The 20,841-nt window shown below is 36.4% G+C and overlaps 1 protein-coding gene across 1 annotated transcript; it reads right to left on the bottom strand.

Annotated features, from left to right (window-relative positions):
• Window positions 1-708: 708 nt before the first annotated feature.
• LOC123523094 (RNA-binding protein 8A-like) lies at window positions 709-16,787 on the bottom strand. The gene is made up of 6 exons (XM_053549342.1): window positions 16,649-16,787; window positions 12,709-12,768; window positions 11,054-11,140; window positions 6,539-6,675; window positions 3,558-3,688; window positions 709-2,357 (listed from the first exon to the last, which is right to left on the bottom strand). The coding sequence occupies exons 1-6, from the start codon at window positions 16,710-16,712 to the stop codon at window positions 2,324-2,326; spliced, it is 513 nt and encodes a 170-aa protein (XP_053405317.1). The 5' UTR covers window positions 16,713-16,787; the 3' UTR covers window positions 709-2,323.
• Between the last annotated feature and the right edge of the window lie 4,054 nt (window positions 16,788-20,841).

Here is a 20,841-nt window from a genome sequence, read left to right as displayed (position 1 = left end):
CAGTGACACCAACTACATCAAGATGCCAAGGCTGTCTCTTGTTTTTAGTACACCAGAGCACAAGTTATTACGGTTTTCCATGTTCGGGCTGCTGTGACCTTGACCTTTGATCAAGTGACCCCAAAATCATTTGGGGTCATTTACTCTGCATGTCCAATTATCCTATTAAGTTTCAACATTCTGGGTCAAGTGGTTTTCAAGTTATTGATTGGAAAGAGTTTTCTATGTTCAGTCCCCTGTGACTTTACAGTTGTGCTTTCCACAGTAATTCACAAGGTTTGTTTATTTATTTATTTTGTTGGGTTTAACGTCGCACCAACACAATTTAGGTCATATGGCGACTTTCCAGCTTTAATGGTGGAGGAAGACCCCAGGTGCCCCTCCGTGCACAATTTCATCACGAGCGGGCACCTGGGTAGAACCACCGACCTTCCGCAAGCCAGCTGGATGGCTTCCTCACGTGAAGAATTCTACGCCCCAACTGAGGTTTCGAACCCACATCGATGAGGGGCAAATGGTTTGAAGTCAAATCTCTAACCACTCGGCCACGGAGGCCCCTCACAAGGTTTGATAATGAGAAAATACAGCCAAAGTGTAAGGTTAAGTTGTGATATAGAATCTAGAAGAATATTGAACACAGTTAATCAAAGCTAATGATTTATACAGTCCAAGCCAAACCCACCAGCAATCACAATGGAAAGACTTAAATACATTAATGACTTTTATTACTGATGTAGTATTAACACAACTGCATTCTATATACAATGAGAAATATGTACTAATGAGGAGGGTAGTACAACTACAAGTATTTTGTATTTGTACTTTTTCTGTGGTATGAGAAAAATACATAAGGAGGCTTGCCTCATGTCAACTGTGAAAAATAAAAATTAAATACAATATAGTGGCCAGATTCATTAAGTTTTATGTCTGAAACTAACTCTACAGTATTATCATTAAAACCTTTAAAAATCTGAGTTACCTTTGTTAATATTGCGTAATACTGTAAAATTCTGAAAACCTTTAGTATTGCATCATAGTGACGAGTCTTCAGAACTTTTATTAGCAGACATTTGAGTGAACGTTCACAAAACAAACTGTAGTCAATTTATAAAAAATAATTAAGCAGAACAAGGCAGTCTGAAAGACAGCTATATCCCCCAATGCTGTTATGGATACTGAGATGAGATTGGTTGGGAAAACTGACATTCTTAAGTATATTTTATAGTCCTCAAACCTTTGACCTTGAGTTGTGACCTTGACCTTGAGCCAACATGGCTGACTAATAAGTTCTGCACATCCTTTTGATGAGGTGATCATTTGACCCAAGTTTCATGAAAATCCTTCAAGGGGTTTAGGAGATACAGAGCGGACACAAAATGGAAGGCTCAAACCTTTGACCTTGAGTTGTCACCTTGATCTTGAGCCGACATGGCTGACTCAGGAGTTCTGCACATTGTCTTGATAAGGTGATCATTTGACCAAAGTTTCATGAAAACCCTTCAAGGCTTTTAGTTAATGGAGTTGATACAATTTTTACAGACGGACGGACGCCATTCCCATAACCCCTCACCACTCGTGGCGGGAGATTAAATATTAACCTCTGAAAGTACAGGTCTTGTACATGCCAGCTCCTCAATAAGAGTTCTTATTTACATTCTCTGAATCATTGTTATTATTAACTTTCTTGCCCTAGTAAATAACATCACAGAAAAATTTAATTTCATCTGAAATATGATTACTTTCATCTTGGTTTTCTTTCCTTTTACGTTATAATAAAACTATTTCAAATTACACAATATCTTAAAAAGCTGAGCTAAAAGTAAATCAAAAGTTGGCAAATTAAACCTGGCATGCTTCAAGAAAAGAGGTCTTATTTTGCTAAGTCTACTCAAGTTATCGAAACAAATGAAAATCTATACAAACCGCAATTTTGTAACATGAAAACTTGATTTCATTAAAATACCTTTTTTACAATGATTCACATGTTTCTTGAAATCAGACTTAAAATTTTTGTATGTACTGAATTCATTAAAATACCTTTTTTTACAAAGATTCACATGTTTCTTGAAATCAGACTTAAAATTTTTGTATGTACTGAAGATATTCTACAGAGAGAAAAACTACTGAAATAAATTCCAGTCTAAAATAAATTTTTTCTTAAATTCACATAATATTCTTTCAGCCACTCTGTGTTGACCACAGTGGTAGACATTTCTACCAAAAAAAGTCATTTCTGTTAAAATGAAAAGTTCCTGGAAATGAAGCGATAATTTGCTTCTCCCATAAATGACATGTACACCAAACACTGATAATAATGAGCAAATCATCTTCGTCTATTCCTCTCTTCTCTCCGGCTCCTGAAATGGGAAAAGATGTAAATACTAAATGCAGATCTCTTGAATAGATGTTATTATATATCTTGGTATCAATGAACTGAAAATATGGCTAAGATGAAAGTCTATAACTAGAGGGTGCTTTTGTAGAAAAGCACATGTCTCCCCCAATGCATAGTCTAATAGGCAAGAAGTCAACAGGGACAGGAGTGAAAGTCAAAGAGACACTGATGGTTGGCTGCAATAGGGATCATCTACTTGGCATGTCCAATCATCCCACTAAGTTTCAACATTCTGAGCCTAGTGGTTCTCAAGTTATGAATTGGAAACAGTTTCCATGTTCAGGCCCATGTGACCTTGACCTTTGATCGAGTGACCCAAAAATCAATAGGGGTCATCTACTCTACATGTCCAATCATCCGATGAAGTTTCAACATTCTGGGTCAAGTAGTTCTCCAGTTATTGATCAGAAACGGTTTTCAAAGTTCAGGCCCGTGACCTTGACCTCTGATCTAGTAATCCCAAAAATAATAGGGTCATCTACTCCATAAGCCCTGCCACCCTATGAAGTTTGAAGGTTCTAGATCAAATGGTTTTCGAGTTATTGATCGGAAATGAAGTGTGACGGACAGATGGATGGACAGGGCAAAAACAATGTCTCCCCAAATTATGGGGAGACATAATAATCATACATCAGTAGAAAATTTTGAGATATCAGTATCACCTAAGGATGAAATGTCCATGATGGCTCCAAGTCGCTCACCTGATACTGACCACTGAACTTGAATTATTACTTAAATTAGCTTGAACTTATCTGGAAAAAAAACTTATGTACAGTGCAATGGATATCCCTACGTTCATTCATTCAATGAAAGCTATTTCATGAAAAGATACACAGTCTAGCATTGCACTAATCCTTGTTTAGTTTTATAACAATAGTAATTAATCTAATATTTATGTAAATGGATTGAGAGTTCATACTCATACAGGACTATGGGTACATGTATGTTTCTAAGTTTTATTCTTTATAAGCATCTATGAAGGTGTTAGGTTTAGAATCATGTATACTGAGCAACTAAATGTTTTTGAATATTCTCGGTAGTTTACTGAAATGTTCACTTCTTTAAATTTCAACCTCACTACTATGTCAAGAAATCAGAACTGTCTTCCCTCCAAAGGTAAGGATGATGAAGCTACAAAAAAGAAGTTTCTTAAATATCTTACTTAGTTTTTCGTGCTCCTCTCACAAAAGCCCAGTCGACGCTGATTTTCTGTCCGAGGATTTCACTTCCATTGAGAGTATCCATGGCACTCTGTGCCTCTTTAAATGTCTCATACTCTAACAGTGCATAACCCTGTATAACACAATTTCAAATTTTTAACTTCTTGTACTCTACCAGCCTATATCCCTGAACAAAACAATTTAATGTATTAAAACCTATAACAAAGGTTAAATAACACAAGAGGGTCATGATGACCCTGGATCGCTCACCAGAGTAATATGTGCTACATGTTTCAAATGTCTAAATGATGATTTTTAGAAATTTTTTAGAAGATTTTCCAATGTACAATCAACCCCTGGGGTGGGGCCAATTTTACCCCGGGGGTCATGATTTGAACAAAGTTTGTAGAAGTCTACTAGGCAATGTTACATATCAAATATCTAAGATCTAGGCCTTCTGGTTTATTTTTAGCAAATTTATGAAGATTTCCCTATGTATCAAGTAACCCCTGGGCCTGGGTCAATTTGACCCTGGGGGGTCAAGATTTGAATAAATTTTGAAGAGGTCCCCTAGGCAATGCTACATTTGACATATCTAAGCTCTAGGCCTTCTGGTTTATTTTTAGAAATTTTTGAAGAATTTTCTATGTACAATCAAGTAACCCTATGGGCATTGGGGCAGAGTCAATTTGACCCCAGGGGTTATGTTTGAACAAATTTTGTAGAAGTCTACTAGGCAATGCTACATGTCAAATATCTAAGACATAGGCCTTCTGGTTTATTTTTAGAAATTTTTTGAAGATTTTCCAATGTAAAATCAAGTGACCACTGGGGCAGGGTCAATTCTGACCCCGGGAGTCATGATTTGAACAAATTTTGTAGAGGTCCACTAGGCAATGCTACAAGTCAAATATCTAAGCTCTAGGCCTTCTGGTTTATTTTTAGAAACTTTTAAAGATTTTTCTATGTACAATCAAGTAACCCCATGGGGCGGGGTCAATTTGACACCGGGGGTCATGATTTGAACAAATTTTGTAGAGGTCTACTAGGCAATGCTACATGTGAAATATCAAAGCTCTAGGCCTTCTGGTTTATTTTTAGAAAATTTTTGAAGATTTTCCTATGTAAAATCAAGTAATCCCTGGGGTGGGGCCAATTTTACCCCGGGAGTCATGATTTGCACAAAGTTTGTAGAAGTCTACTAGGCAATGTTACATACCAAATATCTAAGCTCTAGGCCTTCTGGTTTATTTTTAGAAAATTTTAAAGATTTTTCTATGTACAATCAAGTAACCCCTTGAGGCGGGGTCAATTTGATCCCCGGGGTCATGATTTGAATAAATTTCGTAGAAGTCTACTAGGCAATGCTACATGTCAAATATGTAAGATCTAGGCCTTCTGGTTTATTTTTAGAAATTTTTTGAAGATTTTCTATGTAAAATCAAGTGACCCCTGGGTCAGGGTCAATTTTGACCCCGGGGGACATGATTTGAACAAATTTTGTAGAGGTCCACTAGGCAATGCTACGTGTCAAATATCTAAGCTCCAGGCCTTCTGGTTTATTTTTAGAAAATTTTGAAGATTTTGATGATGGTAAACAAGTATGCAAAATATGAAAGCAATATCTCAATGGACTTTGAAAATATTTGAGGTGGTACGCAAACTTTAACATTTATTCTAAGTCGAAAAGGGGCCATAATTCAGTCAAAATGCTTGATAGAGTTGCCTCCTCCTTTTTACAGACTGGGGTCATGATGGTAAACAAGTATGCAAAATATGAAAGCAATATCTCAACTGACTTGAAAATATTTGGGGTGGTACGCAAACTTTAACATTTGTGTCACGCTCACGCTAACGCTCACACCGATGCCTACGGGCGAGTAGGATAGCTCCCCTATTCTTCGAATAGGCGAGCTAAAAATTCAGCATTTTGAAGTCCAACTTCTATGCATAGAACGTTGATGAATATGGACTCTGCACCTTGGGAGTGTTTTGGATATGGTTGATAGAATTATTACATACTGTAAGCTATTAAACTGGGAATATTGCAGAAGCCAAAAAATAAAATTGTACATAAGTTTTGGTACAACTGTCATACACATTCCAAGATATCCAAAACTAGAGAATCTTGAACCTTAGGAAACTGTAGTCACTACTACTGCTGGAGGAAGAACAGAAACTACTTATCACATTATCCCCTAATTATTTGTCTTTTCAACACAATTCTACTGTTTTGTTTATTGGCTTGATATTGGTTTAATGTCAGGTTTTTATCAGTATTTTAGTTTTATAAAACTGTCAGGTAACAAAACCAGTGCTCATAGATTATGTACCAGTACAGACAACCGATTTCAAATAAATAACTTCCCCATACATGGCACTTAGTTCTGACATATTGTATCTGTCAAACTGGCATAGACATTATATGCCTTACCCTTAAATTGAACAGCGAACATCTCAAGAATTCTAAATTGCTAGCAATGTCTCAACTAGAGATGCTTTTGAGAAAAGCCCATGTCTCCCACAACTGCCTTATCATCTAAATAGTAAGTCAGTCTTTATATACTGTTTTCTTAATCAACAGCTGCACAAGAAATCTGAGTGTTTTTGGTAATTCAAGGGCCATAATTCCGAAGTGCCTAGGCCGATTTGGCTAGTTATCGAACTTGGCCGAGCACTTATTGGCAGACACATTTTGTTGAAGTTTGGTGAAAATCGGATGAGAAATGTTCAACTTAGAGTGCGGACAAGCTTTGTGACAGACAGACAGACAGATACACAGACTGGAGTAAATCAATATGTCTCCCACACCACGGTGTGGTGGGAGACATAATTATTAGAGATAAGGAGCAACTGATTCAAAGCCAACCATCTTAACTGCCCAGGCTGTGAATCCCTCCCAAACACCCCCATCCCTAACACACACCTCCACCTTCATAAAAAATTTACCTTCAAATCTATCCTAAAAGCCCTCTGATCTTACCTTTAAGAAACCTGTTCGTCTGTCCAGATTGAGATGTAGATTCTTTATTTCCCCATGATCTGCAAACTTGTCATAAACATCATCTTCTTGTGCCTCTTCATGAACACCAGTGATAAACAGGATCCATCCTTCAATGGCTGAAACAATCAAAACATTCTGATAAACAGAATCCATCCTTCAATGGCTGGAACAATAAAAACATTCTGATAAACAGGATCCATCCTTCGATTGCTGAAACAATCAAAACATTCTGATAAACAGAATCCATCCTTCGATGGCTGAATCAATGAAAACATTCTGATAAACAGAATTCATCCTTCGATAGCTGAAACAATGAAAACTTTCTGATAAACAGAATCCATCCTTCGATGGCTGAAACAATGAAAACATTCTGATAAACAGAATCCATCCTTCGATGGCTGACAATAATTGATAACATTAATGATGGCTACAAAACAAATTGTGATAAACAGGATCATACCCTCGATGGCTGAACAATCAAACATTGGATAAACAGAATCCATCCTTCGATGGCTGAAACAATCAAAACATTCTGATAAACAGAATCCATCCTTCGATGGCTGAAACAATCAAAACATTCTGATAAACAGGATTCAACCCTCGATGGCTGAAACAAACAAAACCTTGTGATAAACAGGATCCATCCCTGGATGGCTGCAACAATCAAAACATTCTGATAAACAGGATCCATCCTTCGATGGCTGAAACAATAAAAACATTCTGATAAACAGGATCCATCCTTTGATGGCTGAAACAATCAAAACATTCTGATAAACAGAATCCATCCTTCGATGGCTGAAACATCAAAACATTCGGAAAAACAGGATCCATCCCTTGATGGCTGAAACAATAAAACCATTCTGATAAACAGGATCCATCCCTTGATGGCTGAAACAATCAAAACATTCTGATAAACAGGATCCATCCTTTGATGGCTGAAACATCAAAACATTCTGATAAACAAGATCCATCCCTTGATGGCTGAAACACTCAAAACATTCTGATAAACAGGATCCATCCTTCAATGGCTGAAACAATCAAATATTCTGATAAATAGGATTCATCCTTCAATGGCTGAAACAAACAAATCATTTTGATAAATAGAATCCATCCTTCAGTGGCTGAAACAATCAAAACATTCTGATAAACAGGATAAATCCTTTAGTTGTTGAAAGAGTCAAAATGATTTGATAAAGGGGATAAATCCTTTTTGATGCATTCTTCAACGGCTGAAATATTCAAAACATTCTGATAAACAAAACCTATTCTTCATTGGCTGAAACATTCAAAACATTATGATAAACAAAACCCAGCCTTAATGGCTGAAACATTCTGAACATTCAAAACATTATGATTAACAAAACCCATCCTTCATTGTTGTGCTGGTACAGAATCCAGGAACACTGGTTAGGTTAACTGCCTGCCCTTACATAACTGAAATAATGTTAAACTAGAAATGTGTCCCTGGGACACAGATGCCCCAACTACATGACAAGTCAGGGGCCATAACTCCTACATGACTGAATGAATCAGGACGCAAAACCCCAGGTGCACAACTGCACATGCTGGCCAACATTCCTGTAAACTTTGGTGACTCTAGGTCAAATACTTTTTGAGCTACGTGTGACACAACATTAAAATGACCAATTTTTTAACTAAGTCAGGGGCCATAACTACTACACGACTGAACGAATACGGACGCGAAACCCCAGGTGCACAACTGCACATGCTGACCAATATTCCTGTAAACTTTGGTGACTCTAGGTCACTAAAATGACCAATTTTTACAAAGTCAGGGGCCATAACTCCATGACTGAATGAATCCAGATGCGAAATCCCAGGTGCACAACTACACATGCTGACCAACATTCCTGTAAAGTTTTGTGACTCTACATCAAATACTTTTGGAGCTAGGCACGACAACATTCTCAGAAGGACGGACGGACAAGGGCAAATCTATATGCCCCCCACTAAAGTGGGAGCATAACAAGAGCTGTCAGCTGACAGAGCTCGACTATTCTCAGAGCTTGAAAGTATAATATAAGCTATGAGTAAAACTTTTAACATTACAATAAGCATATTCTAAGTCGAAAAGGGGCCATAATTCAGTCAAAATGCTTGATAGAGTTGCCTCCTCCTTTTTACAGACTGGGGTCATGGTAAACAAGTATGAAAAATATCAAAGCAATATCTCAATGGACTCTGACAATATTTGGGGTGGTACGCAAACTTTAACATTACAATAAGCATATTCTAAGTTGAAAAGGGGCCATAATTCAGTCAAAATGCTTGATAGAGTTGTCTGCTCCTGTTTACAGACTAGGGTCATGATGGTTAACAAGTATGCAAAATATGAAAGCAATATCTCAATGGACTTTGAAAATATTTGGGGTGGTACGCAAACTTTAACATTTGTGTGACGCTCACACTAACGCCAACGCCGAGGCGAGTAGGATAGCTCCCCTATTCTTCGAATAGTCGAGCTAAAAACGGCATTAAACCAGATTCCAATAATGACTACCTGCCAATAATGAGTACCTGTAAAGAACAATAATGACTACCTGCCAATAATGATCACCTGCCAATAATGACTTCCTGCCAATAACAACAAGTGAATGAAGTATTGCCATGCAATACAAAGTCCCCTACTGGAAGGCACCTAATTTTTTCTACTGCAGTATAACATAATGAACTGATATCTGTCAATGATGTATAAACAATATTGTACTACATATACAATATGTTATAACATTATAACAACACACTTGGATTAAAATGTGCATATATAAAAACCCACAGTTGTTTTCATATTGAATTTTTTTGGCTGATTATAAAAATGTTATCATGTAAGTTATTTATAGTAACAACAAAGGGAAATTAATCTTTAAAAAAAAAAAAAAAAAAAAAAAAAATAATAATAATAATAATATAAGTCCACAAGAAACTCTTTACAAGGTAGAGACAGGTCAAAATACACCTAAAAATTGGATGTAACATGCATGCTGTACCACAGAAAAGTGGTCTCGATTTTTCTCTACCGCCAGTAATAAAAAAGTTACAATAAAATCTATTTATAGTAACAACAAAGGGACGTAATTCTAAAAACAAGGGTGCCTCATGGTGGTGAACATTTGGTCCAAGTTACATCAAAATCCCTCCATGCATGAAGAAGAAATGTTCCGTACAAAGTCATTCTTGAATTTGACCTCTGACCTCTAAATATGACCTTGACCTTAGACCTAGGGACCTGGTTCTTGCGCATGACATGTTGTCTCATCCAGGGGAATATTTGTGCCAACTGATATCTAAATCCTGCTTTGCATGACAAAGTTATAGACCGGACAGGAAAAAAATCCTCTTGACCTTTGATCTCAAAGTGTGACCTTGACCTTTAAGCTAGGGTACTGGGTGTTGCGCATGACATGTCGTCCCATCATGGGAAACATTTGTGCCAAGTAATATTAAAATCCCTTCATGGATGGCAGAGTTATGGACGAGACAGGAAAAAAACTCTGTTGACCTTTGACCCCCAATTGTGACCTTGACCTTTGAGCTAGGGGTCCGGGATTTGCGCATGACACGTCGTCTCATCATGGGGAACACTTGTGCTAAGTAATATTAAAATCCCTTAATGAATGTCAGAGTTATGGACCGGACACGAAACAGACCCTGTTCATGCTATGTTAACATTTGACTGCTAAGTGTGACCTTGACCTTTGAGCTAGGGGTCTGAAAGTTGTGCATGACACATCCTTTTATTATGAGGTACATTTGTGCCAAGTAATATTAAAATCCCTTCATAGATGGGAGAGTTATGGACCGGACAGGAAAAAAGCCTTGTTGACCTTTGACCTCCAATTGTGACCTTGACCTTTAAGCTAGGGGTCCAGGTTTTGCGCATGACACGTTGTCTCCTCATGGGGAACATTTGTGCCAAGTGATATTAAAATCTCTTCATGGATGGGAGAGTTATGGACCGGACAGGAAAAAAGCCCTGTTGACCTTTGACCTCCAATTGTGACCTTGACCTTTGAGCTAGTGGTCCGGGATTTGCGCACGACACATCATCTCATCATGGGGAACATTTGTGCCAAGTAATACTAAAATCCCTTCAAGGATGGGAGAGTTGTGGACCGGACAGGAAAAAAGCCCTGTTGACCTTTGACCTCCTATTGTGACCTTGACCTTTGAGCTAGGGGTCTGGGTTTTGCGCATGACACGTCGTCTCATCATGGGGAACATTTGTGCCAAGTAATATTAAAATCCCTTCATGGATGACAGAGTTATGAACCGGACACGAAATTGCGGACGGACGGAATGACGGAATGACGGAAAAGAGCATTCCTATAGTCCCCAAAACTGGTTTTCAACCAGTAGGGGACTAATAATGACTACCTGCCAATAATGACAACCTGCCAATAATGACCACCTGCCAATAATGACCATCTGGTTCTCCCAACAATGGTCTTCATATACATATTTTCCTGTACTTACATCTTTGGGGACCTGGTCCACCATCTTCTGATGTTGCTTCAACGTCCATTGCTTCATAATCTTCCACTCCACTGCGGGTTGTTCCTTCTGAAATGAAAGAGGAAAAGTTTTTTTACTAACCGTTTTCAAAAGGTATTTGAAGTTTTTGAAAATCATTACAAAATGATAAAATGTAATATCAGTCCAGTATATCAAGTTTTACACATGTATGTTAAAACAAGAGCTCGTCGAACACGAAATGCCCCCCTTGATGCATTCAGTAATTGCACAAGGAACAAAAATTACTTGCTCACTGTAAACTGAAGTTCTACTGTTCTGGTTCAATGTGACATTGACCTTTGACCTATTGACCTCAAAATCAACAGAGGTCATCTGCTGGTCATGATCAATCTCCCTATTAAGTTTACTGATCCTAGGCCCATGCATCCTCAAGGTATGGTCCGGAAAGGGTTTAACTGTTCCGGGTCAATGTGACCTTGACCTTTAGCCTACAGACCTCAAAATCTATATGGGTCATCTACAAGTCATGACCAACCTCCCTATCAAGTTTCATGATCCTAGGCCCAAGCGTTCTCAAGTTATTGTCTGGAAACGGTTTAAATGTTCCGGGTCACTGTAACCTTGACCTATGACCTACTGACCTTAAAATCAATAGGGGTCATCTGCTGGTGATGGCCAACCTTCCTATCAATTTTCATGATCCTAGGCCCAAGCGTTATTGAGTTATCATCTGGAAATGGATTGATCTACATACCGACTGACCGACAGACAGACTGAGTGACAGACATCTGCAAAACAATATACCCCTCCTTCTTGAAGGGGGGCATAATTAATTACTTATTACGAATTCTGAAAATGATAAAGGTAACTTTTTAATATAGAGATATCAGGAAATATTATACATTTCATTAATCTAGTCCCTATTTAAAAGTTGGAGATACTCTTTTCCTTTGAATTTTCTTTAGGCGAGGAAAAAATACCCTTGTTTAAATTAAGCTCCGACCCTAACATTTTATTCACCTTGAAATTTTTTTTTCTATCAGATGCAAATTTTAGGGATGATCTGTAGCACTGGTTAAAATTTATTCACGAGAAGTCTGATTTATAGCAACATTTGATTTATAGCAGCATTCACTTTTTATGACATCTCCATGATTTTTTTTTTTATAGAAAAGAACATATTTCCTACCTTAATACCATATTTTTTTTTTGATCAATTAACCATAAAAAGTTTTTTATATGACCATATCAAATCTGTTTTCTATGTTGTACACACCTATATAACCTTTACCCTTCTATTTTTCTAAAATGGACTGATCCATCATTCAATCTGGGCAGTACACTAATTTTCACTGAAAATTTACTGACTGAACAGCAAACAGTGCAGACCATGGTCTTCACTAGTCGCAAAGGCAAAATCACTTGCCACCAGCAGGCTAAAAGTTAAAAGTTTGAAATAAGATACGTTTAAACTAAACCCGTTTAAAGGACGAAACTCGTGAAGTCGTACATTGTATATATATACTTCTGAATTTTCTACTTCAATTTGTAAATAGAAATATTTCTGGTTTAAAACATTTTTTGTTACTGTAAGTTTTCCCATGTGAAGTATATATCAACAATGACAATCAAATAATTACTACCAATTAACTCACCTGAACCAAAACCTCTTCCTTTCCTCTTTTTGGCCTTTTCTTTCAATTTCTGAAGTCCCTCTGGAATGAAAATAAAATACTACTACTTTTCACTGTTATAACATACATCACATCACCTGATTATTTTACCCAGGTTTTGTCTCGTTTACTCAGAACAACTTTATTTTGATTCCTAAAAGCCCCAAAATAGTTCGCTTCTAAAGATAATTACCTGTTCCTAATTTTGAAGAAAACAAGAGCTGCAAAACAAGAGGACAGAAATGCTCAACAATTCAAAAGACTTGTTACTGAAAAAGTTAATTTTATGAATGACTACAAAAAGTCAACAAAGGGGGCGTAACTTTATGGGAAAAAAAACAGAGTTAGGGAACCTTTGTAGTGCAAATCAGATTATCAAAGTAAGCAAATGTATGAACTTTCAATCCATTCCCTGAAGTGGTTACAGAGACGTAAAACCAAAAATTGTTTAGTCGAAAAAGAGGCATAACAATTAATGAATGTGAAAAGCCCAAGCTTTTTACTATAAATAATAAAAGGTAACAGGTCAAATAAATGTGTCATTCTATATGCATGCCCTCTTAACTGGGCGTATGCAGTCAGTTGCTTTTTCCTTTTGCCATTTCCAATCATTTAATTTAAATAATTGGCGATCTGACTGCAAAGATGGATGCTCAATTGAAATTAACATCATCATTTTAAGAAAGTCAAATAGATGGCAGAGTGGTAATCAAAATAGATTATTAATATATTATGGAATGTGAAAACTATGTTCTTTTGAAATATGAATATGGGTGGTTTTCAAAATAATGAAGCAAATGTGTGACATAGGGGTTGAAAATTCAAACTTATTTCTTATGGTGGTCACCTATTTTTTATTATAGCAAATACTTCAAATTTCAAGGAAATAACTTTGGGGAAGTGTTGAGAAATGCCAATCAGAAAATATTTCAGCCTTTAATTCGAAAGTTCAGTGAATTTCCAGTAAGGTGGGTGATAAATGTTGCATGGTTTTATGACAAGGAAATATGTATAACAGTAATTTTTTCAACATAAATGATAAGTAATGGGTGTATGTGTATGGTTTGAAACTTATTTAAACATATGTTTGTGGACATTGGTTTTTAAAATCACCCTTTCTGCACAAATTTGACATGAAAATAAAACTTTACCTAGAAAAGTTGTTGCTGAATGCAAAATAACTATCATATAATTATAAAACCAACTTTTTTCTGACATGTTGCATGTTTATAAACCACATGCCAAATTTCAAGAATGTCCAGTAATTCTAATTTCTAGAATTGTCTACTCAAAATTGAGTTATTTTAAAGATGCACAGGGGACACATACTGAAGATCAGTGTAATATTCATCCATTATTAGTTTTCTATTCATAAAAAGACTACTGGTAATAAACTTTAGACAAATACTATCAAAAAATAGTTTATTCCACAAAATAACTACAAAATTGAAAATTTTCACTACAAAAACATGAAAATTCAACAAAATGTAATGCTTTAAATGAAAAATAAGTGACTTTTTACATAACTAACAAATTGAAATGATTTAATTTACATGAACTGCTTATTCATATTAGAAAAATGACAAAATACCATGCATGATAAAATGGAATAGTAAAATTCATACATACTTTATAATGTTACTAAAAAGGGTGCACAGGGGACAAATTGTATCAAAATATTTATTCATAGAATATGTTCATGGTAAGTAAAATTCTTTTAACTACATAATATTTACTAGTGAACATTTACATATTTAGGTAAACTTAAGAGCTTAAGAAGCAATAAACTTGATATTTCCACTTTTAAACTTGAAAATTGGCAACTTCGGAAAAAAATGCAAACAATGAATTTTTAATTGTCCAGGGTTTCTTATATAATGCTAAATTATCAAGTAATGCCTAAATTTTGCATACACACTGCTAAGAATATAGAAATGCCACCACAAATTACAGTAATGCTATGATAATTGATATATGTCAAAAAAAAGGGTGCACAGGGGACATCACTTTTGGCCTTGTGAATGTTTAACAGTCGGTAATATGTGAAGTTGAAGGCTGCTTTTGTATCTGTTGTAACTCCCTTTCAAGGAAAATAAAGTAAAATCCCATTTTATTTAAAGAATAAAAGAAATCTGACACTTAACAACTGAAAAGGTGCATAGGGGACATTTTTAGGTGTATAGACATTCATCAAGTTTCTGAGAAAGTCGATTTATTAAAGAAAAAAATCATACTGTGTCTTCACAGCTGAAAGGATAAAGATCTTAGAAAAACATTAAGACTTTAGAAAAGTAATAGGGTTATGAAATTGTAGTGTTCAACATTTAAATTTAGTATTTTTTTCACTATTTTTCGTGAAAAGGGTTCCATCACAAGATGTGAAATATTGGTAACAATAAGATGTAGGTAATGAAAAGAAGTATTTTATTTAAATGTGCAGAGTTTAAGTTACATTAAAAAGCCAAAGCTGTAACAATAAATCATGGTTTTAAAAAGTAAAGCTCAGTTGAAAACTATACTTCATACAAAATGTCACACTTTTTTGGGTGCACAGGGGACAGAATTAGCTATATAATTTAATATAACTTTAAAACTGCTTGAGCCATCAAGATAAAATTGCACACATTTATTGAGTACATTGATTTGGATATATTTTGCTCCAAAACACATTCTAAAACTGAACTGAATTAAAGTAAGGTGAGAGAGAAGAAAAAGCTTCATTATTTTGAAAACCACCCATATGTAAATAAAATCTATTTATCAGAAGATCCTTAGAAGGTATAGAACAGTAAGTTTTTGCTAGGTTTACAGCTGAATATCAGCTCAGAGCTGTTTCTCCAAGCCAGAAAAATCTTTTTATTTTCCTCATGAAATCTGAATTTTGATATGCACAGGAAAGCATTGAAGTCGAACCCGATTGTGGTTCCCCTCCCCCATTCTCATTTTTTCACCCCACTTGAGCCCCAAATGTAAACAAAATAATGCCGAAGCGCAATGTTCATGCCCTGATAGTGGAGGGAATCATTGAACGACATTTACCAGGCTGGTAACATTGCCCGATCGGGCTTTCGATATATAAACTAATATTTCTTGAAAAATAATGAAGATAATTCTTTCAAAACTGGTCCATTTATTAAGCATAACATATGATACATGTTCAGATAGAAATAACTTTGTTGCCTTCAGTTTTGTTAGAACTACTTCCCTTTTTTCAGATTCTTATGATGCATAATTTTTGAAGCCCAAAAAATAGTTTTTAATGCAATGTTTAAAAAGGAAAAGGGTTCAATGGCTTTCTATTGCTCCAAACTTGTGCGCCAATACCTTTATTCTATATATTTAGGGTGAATAATTTGTTTCTAGTGCAGATGTATGAACACTTTTTTTACAACTAACATTTTTCTACAATGTTGTAAGTGAAAGCACCGTAAAATCTATACATTCATGTACTAGCGCAATTATTTAGAGCATTAGAAAGCCATTGAACCTTTTTGTGTTTTAAACTTAGCATTAAAACATATGTTTTTGGACTTCAAAAAATATGCGTCACAAAAATCTGAAAAGGGGAAATATTTCTACCAAAACTGAAGGCAACCAAGTTATTTTTATTTTAATTTGTATCATATGTAATGCTTAATAAGCAAGTTTGGAAACTATTCCTGTCCTGATACTGGTCCCCACCTAGTACATGACTGGGTTAACCCTAGAACAGGTAGCGGCTAATAACATGCAACATATCTGCAACAAACTAGGTACATAATTAAACAACAGAAACTTATAAGACATCGTCAGCGTCCCCTTTATGTCGCGAAATCTAGTGATTAAATCAAATTCTTTCAATGTGGATCAGAAATTAAAGCATTGAATTATGCCTGTAGCGAAGAAAAATTTATTTATTACAAATGCTTTAGAAATACAGTACCATCACCGACTTCATCTATCTCAAACTCGGCTTCTCCGCCTTCCAAATCCAAAACGTCGGCCATACTTTGTTTTCTGGACTGGTTCTGAGCCTAAACACCAGAACCAAAGTGAAGAGCTTGCAGAACAGAAAAGACGCTTATCTCTCGGTCAGTCGTTCTGGCATATATTTATATCCGTGCATACTAGTCTTTACAGTATTCCGCTAATGATACATTTCTTGAATTTTTTTTCAAACTTTGAACCATTTCCGGGAACAATGAAAGGATTAATGACAAGTTTGGGGTTTTGTTAGTAAAAATGTTTTCAGTCAAAAACACCCTTTTCTGATCTTTATTTTGGTTTGATTTGATTCGATGTATTCGTGATGATATATGTCATACAATAAGTTACAGATAAAACAATAATATCATTTTTACACAAATAATGTAGTATTATATCCACACAAATTTAATATCACAGTTCATTTCCTTATTTCTATTTTTGTCAATTATATTCTCCCTGTATGTTTTACAATTGTGATTATACATGTCATTATATATGACTCTTGATTGGCTTAATAAAATATTCTATTCTATTGTTTACAATCTCTATAATTATAATCAGAAGATATCACAGGCTACAAACAAAAAAGAAAAAGTGGTAACTCAACAGGTCGCTCAACACGACAAAAATGAAAATGTTGCAGGCTTGGTTTGATTGATATAACTATACTGAACAGCAAAAAAAAACTATCCAGATGTATAACTGGTATATTTTGAAATAAAAAAAATAATTTTTCAATTTTGAATTGTTCCTTTATACCAAAATTACACTTGAAGATCTTCACGTGATAAATTTTTAAAAATCAATCAACCATGAAGTCAGTAGTCCCACAATAGCCGTTTGAAAGGCTATATCTTCAGCACGTCAGTTGCATTGTAACAACCCAATTGGGCGCTCGCGCTAAATTTGATTCAGTCGTGCGGTGCAACCAACAATATTTTTGTAACTTTATGCTGTTTTTCGAGTTAGCCAGTTATCAATATTTCCAATGACAATAAAATTTCACAAAGAACATTGTTAATTACTGGCGCACATGAATTTCATGCAAAACGGCTGTTGTGGGACAACTGACTTCACGGTTGATTGATTTTTTTTAAATTTTACACGTGAAGTTCTTCAAGTGTAATGTGATATGAAAAACACAAGTGATTTATAAATTAAAGTTTTTGAAAATAATATACCCTAGTTATAAATATGGATAGTTTCTTTTGCTGTTCAGTATATTAAAAAATTGATTTTACAAATTTTAAAAATTTTGTGACATATATATCGCAGGGTGGCCCATAAAAGTTTTACAACTTATTTCCAATGGGGTCCTTTTGATAGAGTGTCAAGGATCCAAAATAGGAGTTATTAGTAAGCAAAGTGCTACTGTTGTATTTTACTCAGCAATTGTCACCAGTTAAGTTTAAAATTACATGTATCGCAGAACTTTGATCATATTAACTGACATAAAAAGTATCACAGAACAAATCTTAGTACAAAAATGTTAAAGTTTTTTTTGAAACTTTTTACAAAATATAAAATCTGATGTTTCTTTCTGTTTCATAGAACATGTAACACCGCAAACCTCGTTGATGATACCCAAGATGTTGTGGAGAACCTGTGAAAATATCATTTTGATGGTAATCTATTTATTTATAAATGTAGTAATAAATCCCTATTTATGTCACATTTTTTTTATTTGAAATAAAAGGGTTAAGGTATAAAATACCGCTTTAGATAAGTTAACATGTTTAATCTTGTAATTAATTAGCACCGGCATAAAATACTGGCAGACCAACAACATGGATTCCGCAAGAGAAGATCTTGCGAGTCACAGCTGATACTCACCCTTCATGATTTCGCCTCTGGACTGGATGCAGGTGACCAAATAGACACTGTCCTACTCGATTTAAGTAAGGCATTCGATAAAGTGCCCCACAAGAGACTCATCTACAAACTTCATCACTACAGCATTCATGGTACAGTGCTTATTGCAGCTTAACTGGATGACAAGTTTCCTGTCAGAAAGAAGCCAACAAGTCCTGGTTGAAGGCCATATGTCCCCCTCATCACCCGTGACCTCCATGGGCCCTCAAGGCACTGTACTAGGTCCTCTCCTGTTCCTCTTGTACATTAACGACCTACCTGATAGAGTAAGATCAACTAGCCGTCTATTTGCTGATGACAGTCTCCTTTACAGGAAGATAAAATCTATTGAGGATGTCGAAATACTACAAGAGGATCTGGATCAACTACAGCAGTGGGAACAGGACTGGCAGATGAACTTCAACCCATCCAAATGTGAAGTACTTCACATCACGAGGAAGAAGACTCCCATCCAGCCGCCATATACCATTCATGGCCATACCCTCACTGTAGCCAAGACAGGGAGGTACCTAAGTACGACACTATCAGAGGCCCTCTCCTGGAAGCCCAATGTGGAAGCATCTACAAAGAAAGCCAACAACAGCCTTGCATTCCTTAGAAGGAACATCACTAGTTGCCCAATACAGACGAAAGCAATGGCCTACAAAAAAAACAACAAGGACAGATACCAAACAGGAAATGCCGTGTTCCAAAACCCACACACACACGCGCATGCACACGGACAAATAAAGGAACACACTTTGGCACCGCCTTGGAATGGCTAGTGGCAAAAATACCACTGGGTAGCTTAAATCAGTTTATGGTGCGCCCCCAACCTCACTCTTACCCTAACCATGTTCCAAAGACACAGGACAGTGTAAATAAAAGTAATTAATCCCCGCCAGGTGAATCTCTAACACATGGCCATATGTCCCCCTCATCACCCGTGACCTCCAGGGTCCCCCAAGGCACTGTACTAGGTCCTTTCCTGTTCGTCTTGTACATTAACGACCTACCTGATAGAGTAAGATCAACTAGCCGTCTATTTGCTGATGACAGTCTCCTCTACAGGAAGATAAAATCTATTGAGGATGTCGCAATACTATAAGAGGTTCTGGATCAACTACAGCAGTGGGAACAGGACTGGCAGATGAACTTCAACCCATCCAAATGTGAAGTACTTCACATCACGAGGAAGAAGACTTCCATTCAGTCGCCATATACCATTCATGGCCATACCATCACTGTAGCCAAGACAGGGAGGTACCTAAGTACGACACTATCAGAGGACCTCTCCTGGAAGCCCCATGTGGAAGCATCTACAAAGAAAGCCAACAACAGCCTTGCATTCCTTAGAAGGAACATCACTAGTTGCCCAATACAGACGAAAACAATGGCCTACAAAAAAAACAAGGACAGATATCAAACAGGGAATGCCATGTTCCAAAACACACACACACGCACACACGCACACACAAACACACGCATGCACGCACGCACGCACGCACACGGACAAATAAAGGAACACAGTGGGGCACTGCCTTGGAAGGGTCAGTGGCAAAAATACCACTGGGGAGCTTAAACCAGTTTATGGTGCGCCCCCAACCTCACTCTTACCCTAACCATGTTCCAAAGACACAGGACAGTGTAAATAAAAGTAATTAATCCCCGCCAGGTGAATCTCTAACACACATAATGGAAAGCAAAAGGCATGGCATGTAAAACACAAAAATGCTCAAAAAAAGTCACTCGTCCGCCCAATCTTAGAGTATGCCTCAACCGTATGGGATCCACATACCCAGGTTTGCATCAGGCAACTAGAAACTGTGCAGCGCCGTGCCGCTCGGTTCGTCAAGGGGGATTACCACATTACAAGCAACTCCACGCAAATGATTGCTGACCTAGGCTGTCCTTCCCTACAACATCGACGGCAGTAGGCAAAAAAAGACAGATAAGATTTTGTTTCCTTTTTAAAAACATACATTTTTCTATTCTTTCTAATATTATGTGGCAACTTTTCCAGTCTAAAATTGCATCATGCGGAGGTACATAAGTTATTAGCACTGCTTCTACGTAGTTTGTATTTTTGTGATGAATGTTTGGAGTTTCATCTGTAGTAGCTAAAACATTTTATCTGTGATAGTTTCTTTGTGATATGTGTACTGCTACGATACATTTAATATATAATTGTATGATCGGTGCCAGAATAAAAAGATGACTGTTGGTACTTGTTGGTATTTATGCCGCTTTCGGTTCTTTTTAATGGTAGCCAGCAAACTTGTGCAGTAGTCTGCAAAA

This window comes from Mercenaria mercenaria, chromosome 8 (genome assembly GCF_021730395.1).
Source record: "Mercenaria mercenaria strain notata chromosome 8, MADL_Memer_1, whole genome shotgun sequence".
Classification (NCBI taxonomy): domain Eukaryota; kingdom Metazoa; phylum Mollusca; class Bivalvia; order Venerida; family Veneridae; genus Mercenaria; species Mercenaria mercenaria.
The sequence above is the reverse complement of the archived record's forward strand: the minus strand, read 5'-3'. Positions and strand labels throughout refer to the sequence as shown.